The sequence below is a fragment of the Eptesicus fuscus genome, chromosome 14, assembly GCF_027574615.1.
Source record: "Eptesicus fuscus isolate TK198812 chromosome 14, DD_ASM_mEF_20220401, whole genome shotgun sequence".
NCBI lineage: Eukaryota > Metazoa > Chordata > Mammalia > Chiroptera > Vespertilionidae > Eptesicus > Eptesicus fuscus.
In genome coordinates this window covers 13,472,558-13,490,082 of record NC_072486.1, presented here as the reverse complement: position 1 = coordinate 13,490,082, position 17,525 = coordinate 13,472,558, and the positions used below count along the sequence as shown (strand labels likewise).

The following is a 17,525-nucleotide window of genomic DNA, read 5'->3' as shown; positions in this document are numbered from 1 at the left end:
ATTGCAAGAGGGGTGCAGGCCAGGCTGAGGGACCCCACCAGTGCACGATCAGGACCAGGGAGAGATGCAGGAGGTTGGCCAGCCAGGGAGGGACTGCGGGAGGGCTCCAGGGCATGTCCAGCCCATCTCACTCAGTCCCGATCAGCCAGACCCCAGCAGCAAGCTAACCTACCGGTCGGAGCATCTGCCCCTGGTGGTCAGTGCACGTCATAGCAACTGGTCGACCAGTCAACTGTCTGCCCCCTGGTGGTCAGTGAACATCATAGCGAGTTGTTGAGTGACCTTAGCATATCATTGGCATATTATGCTTTGATTGGTTGAATGGTTGACCGGACACTTAGCATATTAGGCTTTTATTATATAGGATTTACTTCAGAGAGGAAGGGACAGGGAGAGAAAGATAGAAACTCCCATGATGAGAGAGAATCAGTGATGGGCTGCCTCCTGCACGACCCCTACTGGGGATCAAGCCCACAACCTAGAATCAAACTGTGCATGACCTCCTGGTTCATAGGTTGATGCTCAACCACTGAGCCACATCAGCTTGGCTGAGTTGTCTTTTAAGAATATGGATTACAGCATGGGAGAACATATTTGCCAATGTTTTATCCAACAAGGTTTTAATCTCTAATATTTGTAGGGAACTCATACAACTTAAAAGGAAGATAAAAAATGGTCAAAGGATCTAAATAGACACTTTTCAAAAGAGGACACACAGAAGGCCAAGAGACATATGAAAACATGCTCAAACTCACTAATCATCCGAAAGATGCAAATCAAAACGACAATAAGGTACCATCTCACACCCGTCAAAATGGCTATCATCAACAAATCAACAAATGGCACGTGCAGACGAGGATGCGGAGAAAAAGGAACCCTCATGCACTGCTGGTGGGAATGCAGACTAGTGCAGCCACTGTGGAAAACAGTATAGAGTTTCCTCAAAAAAATAAAAATGGAACTCCCATTTGACCAAGTAACCTCACTTCTAGAAATACTAGTATATCCCAAGAAATCAGAAACACCAATCAGAAAGAATATATGCACCCCTATGTTCACAGCAGCACAATTTACCATTGCTAAGATTTGGAAACAGCCTAAGTGCCCGTCAGCAAATGAATGGATTAAAAAACTGTGGTACATCTACATGGAGTACTACGCTGCTATAAAAAGAAGGAACTCTTACCATTTCCAACAGCATGAATGGACCTGGACAGCATTATGGTTAGTGAAATAAGACATTTGGAAAAAGATAAATATCACATGATCACATTTATTTGTGGAATATAATGAACAACATAAACTGATGAACAAAAAATAGATCCAGAGACATAGAAGCATCAAACAGACCATCCAACCTCAGAGGGAAGGTGGGGGGTATGGGGGAGGGTTTAAGAGAGCAACCAAAGGACTTGAATGCATGCATATAAGCATAATTGATGGACACAGACTGTAGGGGGGGGGGTGAGGCCATATGCTAGGGGTGGGAACAGCCGGGGAGAGGTCAATAGGGGAAAAAGGAGACATATGTAATACTTTCAACAACAAAGAATTTTTTAAAAAAGAATACAGATTACACATTGCCTTTACCACCTTAATAAGGCAAAAACAATAAAACAAAATTATATGCAAAACCTCCTAAATCAGTGCTTCTAAATGTGTGGTCCATGGACTGAAAACCATCAACAAACTGTTACCAGTCCCCAACAATATAAATACAGAAACTGAAAGGAAGAAACTTTTATAGCAACTTGATATTGCTACAGCATCCAAGCGGATGATCAGCACACTTATTCAGAGTATAGATTAGTTAGGGTTGATCAAATCTGTGTGACCTCGCATGTGATGTGAGTTGCATGCTCACCATGACCATTAGGTATACATATTCTGTAACATATTAGAAAACTTTTAAAAACTGGTCTTTCATCACAGTTTAAATTTACCTTACAAACTCTATCCAAAGTAGCCTGGTTAAAACACAGTTCATCAGAAGAATAATTTTTAACTCTTTCAAAAATATTAAGCACAAAATGATAAATAAGATTTAACTTGCTTAAAAAATTATAAAGCACATAGCTACACTTACTTTACTTGGTAAAATAATTCTCAACTAAATATGGAAAACTTTAAAACAGCTTTTACCCAAACATTAAAAACTAAAACTCTTCAAGAAACAATTTACACATACTATACAAATTAAGAAGCTTTGGGGAGGAGGGAAGGACAAGCAAAATATGATTATTCTATTCAGTTATTCCAGTTAACATTTTTGTCACTATACTCCCTAATCTTTCCTTCAGCACTAAAATTCATGATGCACTTTATAGCACACTCAGCAGAAGCTGGGTTATTCCAGATCCCCTCCAAAAGCGGTGAACTACTCAAATAACCAAAGCATCTAGTTCTGATAGTTTCATCCCCAAAGGTACATAGGTCTGTATAGGACTGAACTCCAAAGTATAAGTTATTTTAGCACTGAATAATAATAATACTCATGGTATTAGAGCATATCATGTCTTCTATCAAAATCAAGTACAAAAGAACCACATGCCTCATATTCCTCCCCTCTATTCCCCCTTTCCATTCTAACTGGCACAGCTCAGGTTCTCAATAGCTCCTTCCTAGGCTACTTTCATAGCTTCCTAGTCTCTTGTTCTCAACTTTTCCATTCTCCAAACATATCCGCCACCTAGCCACTTTCTTAAAAGAATAATCAAGTCATCCCTTCAGTGCAAAAAAAGTCTAGACTGTTTATGATAGATTTCAAGATCCACAATGGTTACAGCCCAATCTATATTTCCAGCCTCAGTTCCTACCAGTCTTATCCTCTCTTAACTACTGCATTAGCCTACGTATTTGCTTTTTTTCTAAATGCCATGCCTTTTTATTGTCAACACTATTTCTAACCCTTTCTATTTCTACTATGAATGGTGGGATTTATAAGCATCAGAATCTGGAATATAGATCATTTTAGCACCTTCGAACTAAATTTGCTACCAAGAAAGAAAGAAAAGGAGATGGAAGCAAGAGAAAAGAAAGAAGGACTGGGGAACACACCAGCCGGTGCTTGCCTTTCCTTAAATGCCTTACATTTTTTCAGGCCTCTGTAAACTATCCCTACGGCTTGAAATGGTCTTTTATCTTGTACACCTGGCAAATTCAAGCATATTCATCTAGCATCAGTTAAGAATTGCCTTGGAAGTATGTGTTTACTTACTTTCTACTCCTTCCTCTTTTGAGAGGAATGCTACTCATCTTTGAAAGATGCTCCTTATCTTTGATTTTCTATTGCCTAGCATTGCGGCTGGCTCATAGTGGACACAAATATTTGCCAAAGGAGTAGATGAATGTAGTGACCCAGACTTTTCTAGGCTACCTCAAGCAAGATAGAGAGAGAGATAAGGAGGAACATGTTCAGAAATGGCTTTTGGATTTTGGTAATAATTCTATTTCTTGGCCTGGGGGTGGGTACACTGGAGTTCATTTTATTATAAATGTTTTTTTACTCTGCCATTTTTGAACATACAGTATTCTTCTCTTACCCCATTTCTCAAAGGCAATCAGTTAAACACTAATAATGTACACTATAGTTGTTTAAACACATATTTTTCTTACTCTTTTATATATGTTATATTTCACAATAAAAATTTTAAAATCAATCAACTGTACTAGTACAATCAATAGTTCTAGTAAAATAAACTGTAAGAATACTTACCTCACTTTGTGGCTCCTGGATAACTTTATAAAGAGATGAAACTAAAGAACTCTTATCTTTCAAATTTGTGGCATAATTTGGTAAAGATGCTTCTGGTAGTGTCTAAACAAAATAAAAAATACATTTTATTTTTATGAAATGTCCAGAATAGGAAAATCCATAGACAGAAAGTAGACCAGTTGTTTTCAGAGATTGGGAGATGGGAGAGTTGAGAGTGGCTAACAGGTATGGAGCTTCTTTTAGGGTGATGGAAATGTCCTAGAATTAGATGCTAGTTTTAGTTGCACAGCATTATGAATATACTAAAAATCACATTGTCACCTTAAGACAAAAAAAAAAATGTTGTGTGAATTATTTCTCAAAAAAATAATTGCAAAAATTGCCGAAACCGGTTTGGCTCAGTGGATAGAGCGTTGGCCTGTGGACTCAAGGGTCCCAGGTTCAATTCCGGGCAAAGGGCATGTACCTTGGTGGCGGGCACATCCCCAATAGGGGGTGTGCAGGAGGCAGCTGGTCGATGTTTCTCTCTCATCGATGTTTCTAACTCTCTATCCCTCTCTCCTCCTCTCTGTAAAAAATCAATAAAATATATGAGAAAAAATAATAATAATTGCAAAAATACAATAAAAAATATATTTAGTCCTCTTATCAACAGAGATGTAAATTAACATCAACACTTCATCTTTAATCAGTATAGGGTAAAAAATGAGAATACAAACCATACGTAAAGCCAGAGATACAGTTTTCTGTAGTATTATATAAGTTAAAAATCTCATTAGCTGTATTGATCTTGCTTTTTTCAAAATCCTGCTTTTTAATAAACATTATATTAATAACATTGTTGTATAAGGATTGAATGTTTCAAACCTGAAAGCTACAGATCATTATCAGAGTAACTCTTCTGAGTTACATATTGTGACTATTAAATTAGGTAAGGCTATTCTTTATAAAACTGGTGAGAAATTTTAGACTTCTCAGAACTGCAGAACAAGGTAGCCACACTACCAACAAACAAACCAGTTTTCCTCATGACATTCAAAATATAGACAACTAATCACAGCTTTCCAGCATCACCCATTCAGAAAGGACACCATGACCATAGAGGAATGAGAAGAGATAAAACTCCAGGAGTAAGTCAGATGGTTTAGGATAAAAGTAGTAGGAAAATCTGAAAAACAAAAACAGAACACTTCATAACAAAGGATTAAAAACCTATCCTAGAAAATACCCCTTCCTTAACAATATGTCTGTCTCCCAAGTCATTCTTTCTCATGCACATTACTTCCTTCAAGCAATCAATCAACAAAAATCCAGCAGCAGATATTATCTATATATCTATATATATAAAAGGGTGAGTGACCGACGACCATGCGTCCATCCAACCAGCCACTACATATGACGCGCATCTTATTCTAGATATATAAAAGGCTAAGTGACCAACCACACGTCTGTCCGACCGCCCAACTGACTGGCTGGAACATATGACGCACACTGGCAATTTAAAAATAAATGACTCATGCATGCGTGATATTTGTCCCCGTCTGACACTGGCCTCCCATTTAAATTTATTCAAAGACAGTTTCCCATGATGCCAGCATTTGCAATGACTATTAATAAATCACAAAGACAAACTCTAGACCAGTGATGGGCAACCTTTTGAGCTTGGTGTGTCAAACTTCGCCAAAAAACTGAGCATATCTCGGGTAGTGTGTCACTTTGAGGAAAAAACATTATTTCGCAAATGTTTCATCCTCAGGAGCAGCAAATGTTTCATCCTCGGCGGGCGCGTGTCATCAGAAATGGCTACATGTGTCAGTGCTGACACGCATGTCATAGGTTCGCCATCACTGCTCTAGACAGAGTAGGAATATTCCTACCTGAACCTGTTTTCAGACACGATCAGTTATACGTTACTTTCTCTCAAGTTCGAAGAGTGTGTGACGTTAAAGTTAAAGTTGTAAATACTTCATCACAAGAGAAATTAGTCAAGCACTCTGAAAGTGTTTTTACTCTTAATGTGGTATACAGAGAGATATTAGAATAAGTTTAATCAATTTATCAGTCACTGTTTTTATCAATATTGTTTTTATATCATGTTTTTGTTATTTTTATATCATGTCTGTTGTTATTATATCATGTTGTTATTATTTATTATTCAATTTATATATTATTTTCATATGCATTTTACTAATTTTCTTTCATCTCTGACACTTCTATTATAGAGAAAGGGCGAATAGCGATATTAAAATATTACTTCTAATTACTTTTCTTTCAATGTGCACGAACCCATGCACTGGGCCACCAGTGTCTCAATATATTGCTAACAGTCATTCCAAGATACACTATTTTTTACATGTCCCATATCCTAGTATTTCATGATTTAAAGTGGGTTATGGTTGCCCAGCCAGTGTAGCTCAGTGGCTGAGCTTTGACCCATGAACCAGGAGGTCATGGTTCAATTCTGAGTCAGGGCATATGTTCGGGTTCAGGCTCCATTCCCAGTGTGGGACATGCAAGAGGCAGCCAATAATGATTCTCTCTCATCGTTGATGTTTCTATCTATCTCTCTCTCTTCCCTTCTGAAATCAATAAAAATATATAGTATACAGACATTTATATTTTTAAAATAAACAAACAAATAAAGTAGGTTATGGTTAGTATACATAGGTGTATGTGTGCATAAATACACATAGAAAATTAAACAGCATAATTTTTATAATAAGGATATCTGATTCATTTTCACTTTACTGTGAGCTCCTTAAGGATAAGAACTATCTTATTACCTCTCCAACCATAGCACTCAGCACAAAGCCTGGTACTCAAACATTTGCTGAAGGAATTTATTATAGATTAACAGAATAAGAAATGAATACTGTCACTGTTTTCACACCAGTAGATTCTTTAAAATTAGATCACATCTCACTTTAGGTTATATAAGTAAATAGATAGTTTTAAATTTTAATAAAATAGTTTTGTTCAGCAGAGTGGTAAGTAAATGTGAACTATCTGGGAACCTTCCACCATTCTCAGGTGTTGGTGGAAGGGAGGAGTTTTACTGCAACTGTTTACATAAAGAAGAGATTAGGGCATTCTTCAATATTTCAAAAGCATGTAACAAAAGATCTCCAGACAACATTTCATTTCCCTTATTTGATCAAGAGTAACCTAATATTGGAGGAATTTATATAAAAGGAAATAATAGTCAAACAGCAGATTTCTAATGCACTGGATGGAAATGAATCTGAATTATATATGCAAAATACATTATTTTATATATGCATACACATGTATGTCTAACTATAAAATTTTAAATTGAGTGAATTGAAATTAAATCGTAAAAAATAAAGATTATTACAATATTATATATACTATTTAAGCTAAAAATGGAACATTCATTAAAAATGTGAGCTACAATTTTAGTTTATGTGCCAATTAAGCCTTATGAGGTAAAATATTTTCTGTGAAACAGCCAAAGACAAAACAAACAAAACCAGCTCTTTTTGGAAAAGCCAACCTCTAGAAAATACCCTGGACCAAACTACTACTGTTAAATGACAGGACAGGTCTCCTAAAAATTAGTGCCATGAACTACTGCATTTTATCACAATTCTATTATTATTTCATTTTGTGAATATAGGAAAAGTTAATATTGTTTATACAAGGGGAGAAAATATAATTGCTGTATTTATGAACAGTGCTTTGAAAACTAAGATCTAAAAGACCCTAATGATTTAAAAAGTATTACAGCAAATCTTTATATTTTTCTGCACTGTATCAGTTCAAAGGTACTGGCCTTTTTTTTTTCCCATTGATTTTTTAAAATTCTTTTTTTATATATATTTTTATTGATTTCAGAGAGGAAGGGAGGGAGAGAGAGGTAGAAACATCAATGATGAAAGAGAATCATTGATTGGCTGCCTCCTGCATGCTCTCTACTGGGGATTGAGTCCGCAACCCAGGCATGTGCCCTTGACTAGAATCGAACCCAGGACCCTTCAGTCTGCAGGCAGCTCTATCCCCACTGATTTTTGGAGAGAGTAGAAAAGAGAGGGAAAGACAAAGAGAAATATCGATGTGAGCGAAACACATGGATTGGTTGCTTCCTGCACATGCCCGACCAGGGCCCAGGCTGGGGAGGAGTTTGCAACCAAGGTATGGACACTTGACCGGAATCGAACTCGGAATCGAACTCGGGACCACAGGCCAACACTCTATCCACTGAGCCAAACCAATTAGGGCAGTACTGGCCTTCTTAAATACCAGTTAAGCTTTCACACTTTTCAGAAGGCAGAACTGGAGACAAAAAAGTAGTTATTGGAAATTATGTTGGAAAATTAGTCTTGGTAAAATTTGAAGACAGATGCTTCATAAGAAAGTATCATTTGGCAGATGGTTTTTTAAATGTAAAGATGTGATATGGGTTAGGTGGAAGAGAATTAATGAAGATGGACAGATGGGTAGAGAACCAATAAATAAAGCAACTCTGTTCAAAAACGTTACACATAAGACTGGATTTTGAGTTACACTGAGATACAGTGATTACCAGAAAATTGAAAAAATTAGGAGTCTGGAGTCTGGAAATCTGCTAGATAAATCTATATATAGCATTAAGAAAAATGATACAATCTGAAAGATAATTTGGTACAAGTAAAACTTTGAAAAGCTAGAGGTTGAAATTCATGAAATCTTAAAATAATGAAGTTCCAGTCTAATTATTATGTTGGTATATCAAGTGCACTGAAAACAAGAGCCCAAAGCCAAAGTAGTCACTGAATGGTTCTCCCAAAGGGGGGAAAAACTCGCACAAAGCAAATTGAGTTGTCTTTATACATTTGAGAGAATGTTGAGTGAGGTCATGAAGTTGGGAGTTCCGACTGTGACCATGGGACAGTGTAGAAGAGCTAAAAGCATCTTCACAGACTACCTAGACTTAAATTTCTCTGATGAGAATACTGAGACCTAAAGAAGTTATGTGATTGGCCCAATATCATAAAACCACCCAGCAGAAGAATTATAATTAGATCAAGATGTTTCTGACTTCTCAGAAACTTTGTACCACTTTACCAATCATGATGACTTTGGCCATATTAGCACATGGTTATTAAATTAAACAACCAACCCCCAGCAGGCATGGCTCAGTGGTTGAGTGTCAACCTATGAACCAGGAAGTCATGATTCGATTCCTGGTCAGGGCACATTGCCTGGGTTGCAGGCTCAATCCCCAGTGTGGGGTGTGCAAGAGGCAGCCAATCAGTGATTCTCTCTCATCATCCATGTTTCTCTCTCTTCCTCTCTTAAGTCAATAAAAATATTTTTAATTACAAAACCAAGTAGAGGCCTTTACTAAATATATATATATATACATATATATATAAAAGCATAATATGCAGTGTCCCCTCGGGAGTTCGACCCCCTGGGAGTTTGATCGCTCACTATGATATGCGCTGACTACCAAGAGGCAGTACAGAACAAAGGAAGGCCCCGGCCAGCAGCCAGCAGCTGCTAGGGACCCTACCCAGGCACAAATTTTGTGCACTGGGTCTCTAGTATTTATATAAGTACTAGAGGCCTGATGCACGAAACTCGTGCAAGAGTAGGCCTTCCTTCCCCCAGCTGCCAGCACCAGGAACCCGGGCTGGCTTCCCTACAGCTGCCTGCAGGCACCAGGGACCCGGGCTGGCTTCCCTACAGCTGCCTGCAGGCACCAGGGACCCGGGCTGGCTTCTCCATGGCCCCGGCTTTGTCCAGAATGATGTCCGGTCTAATTAGCATATTATCCTCTTATTATTATAGATACATCACTCAAAAATCTAATCTCATGTGTGATGTTTTTGAACAGAGTTGTTTTATTTATTGGTTCTCCAGCCATCTGTCCATCTTCATTAATTCTCTTCCACCCAACCTATATCACACATCCTTACATTTTTAAAAAACCATCTGCCAAATGATACTTTATTATGAAGCATGTCTTCAAATTTTGCCAAATTTTAACCAAAAATGTAATTAACATCACAAATCATTTCCAAAGACAAGATACTCTAATTTTAAAAGTACTTAAGAGGTTTGTTCTAAAGCACTTTTTTGCATTCTACTACCTCTAGTATACTGTTGATTTTGCCTGATAACCTTAATCTCTTTACCCAACATAAAGAAAACTGAATTAAACACACATTAACATAATTCCAAATAATACTCAAAATAATTTTCAGGACTCCATAGCAAATTACCAAGGAATAGGAAATATCTCTTTAACTGGCTATAATATACACTAGACAATAATTTAAAACATATGTTATACCAAATTGACTAAAAATTGGGTAATTTTAATCTTGCAGGATTAGGGGAAATTAAATTAAATTACTTTTATTTCATGGGGCCCAGGATTTCACTCCTCTCCTGCCAATGGAAAAATTTCCTTTCCCCTGATTCTCCTAATTTCAATACAACACCTTAGGGTCCTAAGGTTCTTTCTTGCCTTTCCCCATTCCATGTTTCTAATTTCTTTCTCAGACACAGAGAAATCTAACGCCCATTATCCTCCATATTACTTATTTGCTCAAAGTCACCAACCTACCAATGTAACTATTCTGGTTGACTCTTGTACATGCCATCTCTGTAACCCTCCCTCCAAAAACCCATTTCCTCAAACACTGCCCTTACTGCTACACTTCCCAGGGTATCTATATAGTCAAGCCTGAAGGGAAGGGGAATAACAAACAAAGGCGAAGGAAAGGGACTCAGTCATTATTTTAAATTATTTGCCTTAATAGTTGACCCCTCTCCTATACCCCATCTTTCAACATGATATCTTTCCATAACTCCCCTATTAAAGAGTTATTGGCTAATTGGCTATATTTGCTTTTGCAAATTTGACTTTACCATTAAACATAAGAATGTTCTAGAAATGGTACTCAATTGTTAAACTTGACAATTTCCATCAAACTGCAAAAAAAAAATCATGATATAATGAACCATATTGAACCCTCTTGAAGCAGAAAAATAACAAAAACTTAAAAACACCTTGAACACTTAATTCACAAAGACAACAGATGCATCAAAAAAAGCACATAAGATTTAATCAATCTATTACAATATATAAAATTTATACAGTGCACTTTTATATTATTCTAATTTACTTTATAATTACTTAGGGTTCCATAGAAGGATACTCAATTCTTGACTATGAAACCTGAAAAAGTAAACATCTGCTCAGCCATTCATTCATCAGGATAAGGCCATTTGCAAATTTAATAGGAAATATTGTTTCTCTCAGACACACTGTAGCCGAAAGTATCATAACAAGCTCTTTTTTGAGTGACTACTATGTTGTTACTCACTGAGAAGTCTTATTGTCTAAAATCAGAAATATCAAAAACATTGCTGTTTAAACATTAATCAGTAAAAATGAAACATCCCACTTCTGCCGGGAGGAGCTACTTCACCTTGACACAGAGAAGCAGGCTCAATTTCCAACGTATGTACAAAGGTTCAGAGGAGGGGTTTTTGAACACAACATTCCATATAAATGTTAACTTTGTAGTTTCCAAGACAACAGTACCCTGGGTCTACTTCAAAGTTGAGACCAGATATTGACCCCATTTACACATAGCCCTGCTTTGTTTTAAGTCCATCAAAATACAGCTTCATTTAGATTTCATCTGAACTCCACCCTTCCTCTAAGTCCTACAACAATTTTATCTTTTCCTTTGTTTGGTGAAATGCCTGCCTGGTACCTGTTATATAATCTCTCTCACTGAAACAAGCCAGAAAAGTCTGACTTTGTCAGACTATATATGTTTGTCCCTGAAGGTCTTGGGGTGGTAGGGCTGAACAAAAAAAGTGACAGTTGCAGCCCAAATCTTTCATTCCTGTGGTTCATGATCATGAAGCTCACATAATTATGTGTAACAATGAGACCCAGAAGACAAGGACAAGGTAATTAAATGGTTAAAGCAACACAATTTTAGCTATCAGAGACACAAGTCATGAAACAAGAAAACAGGCTTTATTTTCATCAACTAACCAAAAATTTTACTCGAGTTAGCCAACTAGAGAAAGATCCACTGGTAGAAAATTGGGTGAATATCTTCCCATTTTCTCCTCACTGTTGATCATGCCCACTCCCATTTAACAAGTTGGGAGTTTGATGGTGGTTGAAGAGAGTGACAGCAAAATTCAGACACCAACCATTCTTTGCAGTGTTGCCATGAAAAGGAGAAAACAAACTGTTTGAACCACTTTTAAGAAAAAAGGAATTGATCTCCTAGAAAAGATTACTATGTGTAAATAATTCCCTATCAAGATTTGTTGGGACATACTTATGCTTCCACAAATATTTAGCTTTTAAGTCATTAAAAAAAAAAATAGCCACTAGAATTTAAACCCCAGACAAAACTTCTTTGGAATATAATAATTATATTAAAACAAATTTTACCTTAAACTCTGACAACCATTCCTCCACAACCCCTTTCTCTGAAGTGAACATCTTTCCACATCTGTTCTAAATCTTCAAGCTGAAAATTAACATAGAAAATTGTTAAAATTTTAAGTACGTTTTCTTTATAGTCAGATTATTATAGATAGAAATGAACCTATAAAATTTAGTTATTTCCTATTAGTAAAAGTAAAGCAATTTCAAACAGAAATTACTGGGTTCATTTCAAAACCGATGTGCACAAACAAGTATTAAAAGGCAAGAATTTTGACAAAAGTGTAAGTGTCATAATATGATGAAATTGGCTCTGCAACTTTCTTTCAGCTTTCATAAATGCCAGCTGCAAAACATACTGAACATTTTTTCCTAGTTTCAAGTGAATAATTTCAAATAGATGATGCATCACAAGAAAATTGCAGAAAATATTTTAAAACTGTGTATTTTCAAAAAGACATGCATCCAAAATTGACTTTATAGAAGGCATTAAAGTAATTTAATTTGCTTATATTTCAGTTATTTATAAGAATAACAGTCTACCTAGGCAAGCCACTTGGTTCTTTGAAAGCTTAATATTCATAAAACAAAAGTAAAAGTGGTAATATTCAAGACAATGATTGTATTCAACAATAGTTATTCAGAAAATTGGAATTACTTAAGTATAAAAAATTTTAAAAAAAGGAAGCTTAGGAAATGGAAAACGAATTTATCTCCAGCAAAACTTGTCAGAATTCAATGTAGTTTTCTTCACCCACCCATCTATACGAGAGTAGACTTAGAAACTGTTTCTTGAGGAAAAAATCTTAGCTCTACCTAAATTTCCTAACCTCCTAATTCAGGTACAAAAGCTGCATTAGGCTTCTTAATTTTCATCAGCATTATCAAGTAGTAGAAACTGAGACATAATTGCCAGAAACTGAATCCTAATTCTATTACACTGGGAGAATAACCGTGAGCAACTTATTTGCCTTTTTTCATCTGTGAAATAGGGATAACCATAGTACCTACTTTTAAGTTGTGGTGAGAATGCAACAAAAACTTGTAAATAAAGAACTTACTGCAGTACCTACAATAAAATATTATCATGCAGTAGTATTACTGAAGAATATCAACTCATACAGTCTCCGCTCAGCTATCAAAATATACAGATGTCCTTTAATGAACAACACAAGGTTTTAGCTAAAGAATAAGTTGTAAAACTTGTTGTTTAATTTCCATGAAAAACATTGTTAAGAAAAAATATATATACATATTCATATTCAGGGAGAATTACTTGAGAGACACACATTTTATTTTTCAGAATAAAAATAGCCCATTTTTTAATTCTAAATTTTATTCTTGGATCAAGTTAGACAATCAGAAAACCATCTATTTATACTGTATTATTGATTTCATAAAACTGCATTCAGATAATCTGCACTACACTTTGGAATTCTGTCCAAGCTTACTGAAAACACTGCTAGATAGACCACATTATCCTCTTTTATTTTTTATCTTTATTATTGAAAGTATTATATAAGTCCCCCTTTTTCCCCTATCGCCCCCCTACAGGCCACCCCGCACCCCCACTCCAGGTCCCATTATTCCCTTTTATATCCAAGAGAAGAAAAAATTCACATCTTCCATTTTCAGTACCAGGAAAACCTGTCCTTTACTTGTATACTTCCAATATCCCATCTCCCTCCCATCCTTCTCCCCTTTTTTCCTCCCCCCCCCCCCCGCTTTCTTTCTGTAAATATGTATATATTAATTTCAGAGAGTAATGGAGAGGGAGAGAGAAATAGAAACATCAATGATGAGAGGGAATCATTGATCGGCTGTCTCCCACATTGTATCGAGCCCAAAACCCAGGCATGTGCCCTGACTGGGAATCGAACTGTGACCTCCTGGTTCATAGGTCGATGCTCAACCACTGAGCCATGCTGGCCGGGCTTGCTTTCTCTATATCTGCAAATGTCTGAAGGCAAACAGGAAGGTGTCTGAGTTTATTTTGATTTCTCTTCCTCCACCTTATTAAAGGAATCTTTTTTTTAATATATATCTTATTGATTTTTCACAGAGAGGGAGAGGAATAGAAAGCCAGAAACATCGATGAGAGAGAAACATCGACCAGCTGCCCCCTGCATACCCCGCACCAGGGATGTGCCCGCAACCAATGCACACGCCCTTGACCGGAATCGAACCTGGGACCCCTCAGTCCGCAGACCAACGCTCCATCCACTGAGCCAAACCGGCTTCGGCTTAAAAGAATCTTAATGACTAGCCATTATAACAATATGAGAGCTCTCTAAAAATGTTTTTCTTTCTTTTTCATTTAGAAAGTTTTCCAATTCAAAGGATTTGTCTATTGACGAGTAGGATCTTAATAGCTACTCAAACCAATATTTTGGAAGCAAGGGACATCCCCAAAGAAGAGTGCAAAAAGATGCAACCCTCACAAGATAAAGTTGTCTCCCAGAGTTAGAAACAGCCATTCCAAAATATGGGGAATCATGTTTCCCCCGCTTTTGAATGGGGTGTTTAGATTTCCTAAGGTCAAATCCTCAGCCTACTTGGCTGCCTGCCATATGCATATATATTCTCCAACTAATGGAAAACAAGAATGAGCGGCCCTGTTTTTATCATCTCTGGGAGGAAATGGATATACATAGAAAATTCCCTTGAGAGCTTAACTTGGCTGGACAGAGAGCAGGATGTACCCAAGTAAGTGCAACCTCTAGATAGTGGAAGCCAGAGAGAAAGTATTCTCACTGGTCATAAGGCCAAGTTCTCAGGACATATGACAAGACAAAAGGAGAGACACCAGACACAGAGAGAAATACAGAATTAATAAAATTCATAACTATTCATACCAAATAACCAAACATTGATAAGCCCAAGAAATTAGTTTTACAAATACTTTCTTTCTTCTGCCCTAGCCAGTTTGGCTGAGTGGATAGAGCATCGGCGTATAGACTGAAGGGTCCCGGGTTCGATTCTGGTCAGGGCACATACTCAGGTTGCAGGCTCAATCCCCAGTAGGCGGTGTGCAGGAGGCAATCAATGATTCTCTCTTATCATTCTCTCTCTCTCCCTCTCCCTTCTTTTCTGAAATCAATAAAAATATATTTTAAAAAAATATTTTCTTTTGCTAATCTAAACTTAGAAAGGGGACAAAAAAGGACTCCGGCCACTCTGCTTCCACCAGACTGTACTTGTAGAGAATTGGGAGTCTGATTTGGCAAGATTCTTATCTTTATGGGCTTGCTAGAGATCCCAGGGTCTTTCTACTGTAGCAGCTTCAGGGTGAGCAGTGCCCAGCCAGTGAGTTTTCCTGATTACAGTGCCAACTGTGGGGTGGGGGTGAGGGGCGTAACTTTCTTCTATCCTCCCAGGTTTCTTTGACTAGTCTAATAATTAACTCTACATGAGGCAGATTGACAAGAGAAAATAACCAAATTTAGTTATGGTGGCAGGTGAGTACTTAAAATATTGAGACAATCATTTTGTAACATATATGATTGTCTAATCACTGTGCTATACACCTGAAACTAATACAAAATCATATTGAATGTAAAAAAATTAAAACACAAATTGATTATCATATATCAGTTTGAATGTTGAAGCAGTTATAAGGATCCAACTGTGTTCTATTAAGCTAAGACATTAAAGAAATCTGTAAAAATGTGAAACAAAGCCACACTTCCCAATACTTTTTTTGTTTAGGAAAATTTATTATAAAGATTATCCTTTTCCTACTAAATTATGGTACCACTTTCGTCATAAATCAGGTAATCATGTATGTGTAGGTCTGTTTCTGGCCACTCTGTTTCATTGTCCCCTCCTCCTGCCCCCGACTCTTATGATAATACCACACTGGCTTAATTACTCTAGTTTTTGGTAAGCTTTATAGTAAGCCTTGATATTTAGAACCCCAAGTCCTCAAGCTCTGTTGTCCTTAAAGATTACTTAGACTATTCTTGATCCTTTGCATATCTCTGTTGATTTCTTTTAACCTTTTAAAAATTAGTCTCAGCCCTGCCAGAATGGCTAAGTTGGTTGAGTGTCCTATGTACCAAAAAAGGTTGCCGGTTTGATTCCTAGTCAGGGCACATAACTGGGTTGTGGATTTGATCCCCAGTTAGGACACATTTAAAAGCAACCAATGAATGTTTCTCTCTCACATCAATGTTTCTATCTCTCTCTTCCTCTCTCTAAACATGACCGTGGGTGAGGATTAAAAAACAAACACACAAAAAAGAAATAAAAATTAGTCTTAATTTTAAGTAGAGCTTATTTGCAGCTGAGCCAAACCAGCTAGGGCTATTTTGAATATTTGTAAGAATGTTACCTCAATTTTCTATGACTTGATGTAGCCTAATTCTATTTGTGATAACTTTCTATCCTAATTTACTAGATAAACAATGGATAAATACAAAAAACAAACAAACATCATTTGCATTTATATTTACTGTGTTTCACTTTGCTTCACAAATGTTGTAACAGGATAAAAATAAACAAATCCAGGCAAAAAGAAAATAGGGGTAAGAGTATAATATAAAGCAATAGGTAAGGTTAAATCAGGCCTGGTTTTTTGTTTTGTTTTGTTTTGTTTTGTTTTGTTTTGAGAGAGAGTTAGGACAGAAACTTTGACTCTCATTTTATTAGCATCAATGCAAGAGAATCAATTATGAGATTCATAGTATCCATAATATGAAAGCAAACCAGTTACTCGACTAGTATGTGTAACTCCATCTACTGAAAAAAATCCACCCCATTAACTGGTACACCTAGTAACCATTCTGCACTTAGGAAGAGAAAAAAACAAAAGGCAAAATCTTATTAAAAGACAATTTATACATTTTTATGTCCTAAGAACTGAACTTGGTAATTGTCAGGTTGGAAGCTCCAACGTATGGCCAGACAGAAATGTGTGCTAAAATCCATTTATGGCTATGGTCCTACCAAACTGCTGCCAGCCTTCAAGGAAATTATAACCTAAAATTACAATGATTATTATGAGTAATGTTCCAAATAGAATATTAGATCATTTAAAAGCAAGGGCTTCCAAATCAAATAAACAAAATGAGATACCTATACTTTAATATTGCTAGAGGTAAAACAAAGAGAAATTTCTAGGACTCCTTGACATGAGAATTTCATGAACTATGGGAACAAAAACCCATTGGTGAAGCCCTAACTCAGGCTACAATTAGATTAAAAGAATATAGTAATGTAAGGGTTGATACAATTATGAAAACTGGAAGGTTTAAACAGGCTTTATGTTAAAAAGAGTTATGTCAACTTGATCTGAATGTTTTATGGGAAAGGATGTCTGGCAGGGAACAATTCATCTACCCAAAACCTGTTGATAAAGTTCTAATGGAGGCTATAGTTAAG

The 17,525-nt window shown here is 36.6% G+C and overlaps 1 protein-coding gene across 4 annotated transcripts in view; it reads right to left on the bottom strand.

Moving 5' to 3' along the window:
• HYCC1 (hyccin PI4KA lipid kinase complex subunit 1) overlaps positions 1-17,525 on the bottom strand; it is a 118,470-nt gene that overhangs the window by 33,469 nt on the left and 67,476 nt on the right. For all 4 annotated transcript variants that reach the window (XM_054726524.1, XM_008148195.3, XM_028155779.2 and 1 more), the window contains exons 2-3: positions 12,150-12,228; positions 3,716-3,817 (exon numbers count right to left, since the gene is read on the bottom strand). In XM_054726524.1, the coding sequence (XP_054582499.1) occupies positions 3,716-3,817; positions 12,150-12,200 (153 nt within the window). In that variant the 5' untranslated portion in view covers positions 12,201-12,228. The remainder of the gene's footprint in view (positions 1-3,715; positions 3,818-12,149; positions 12,229-17,525) is intronic.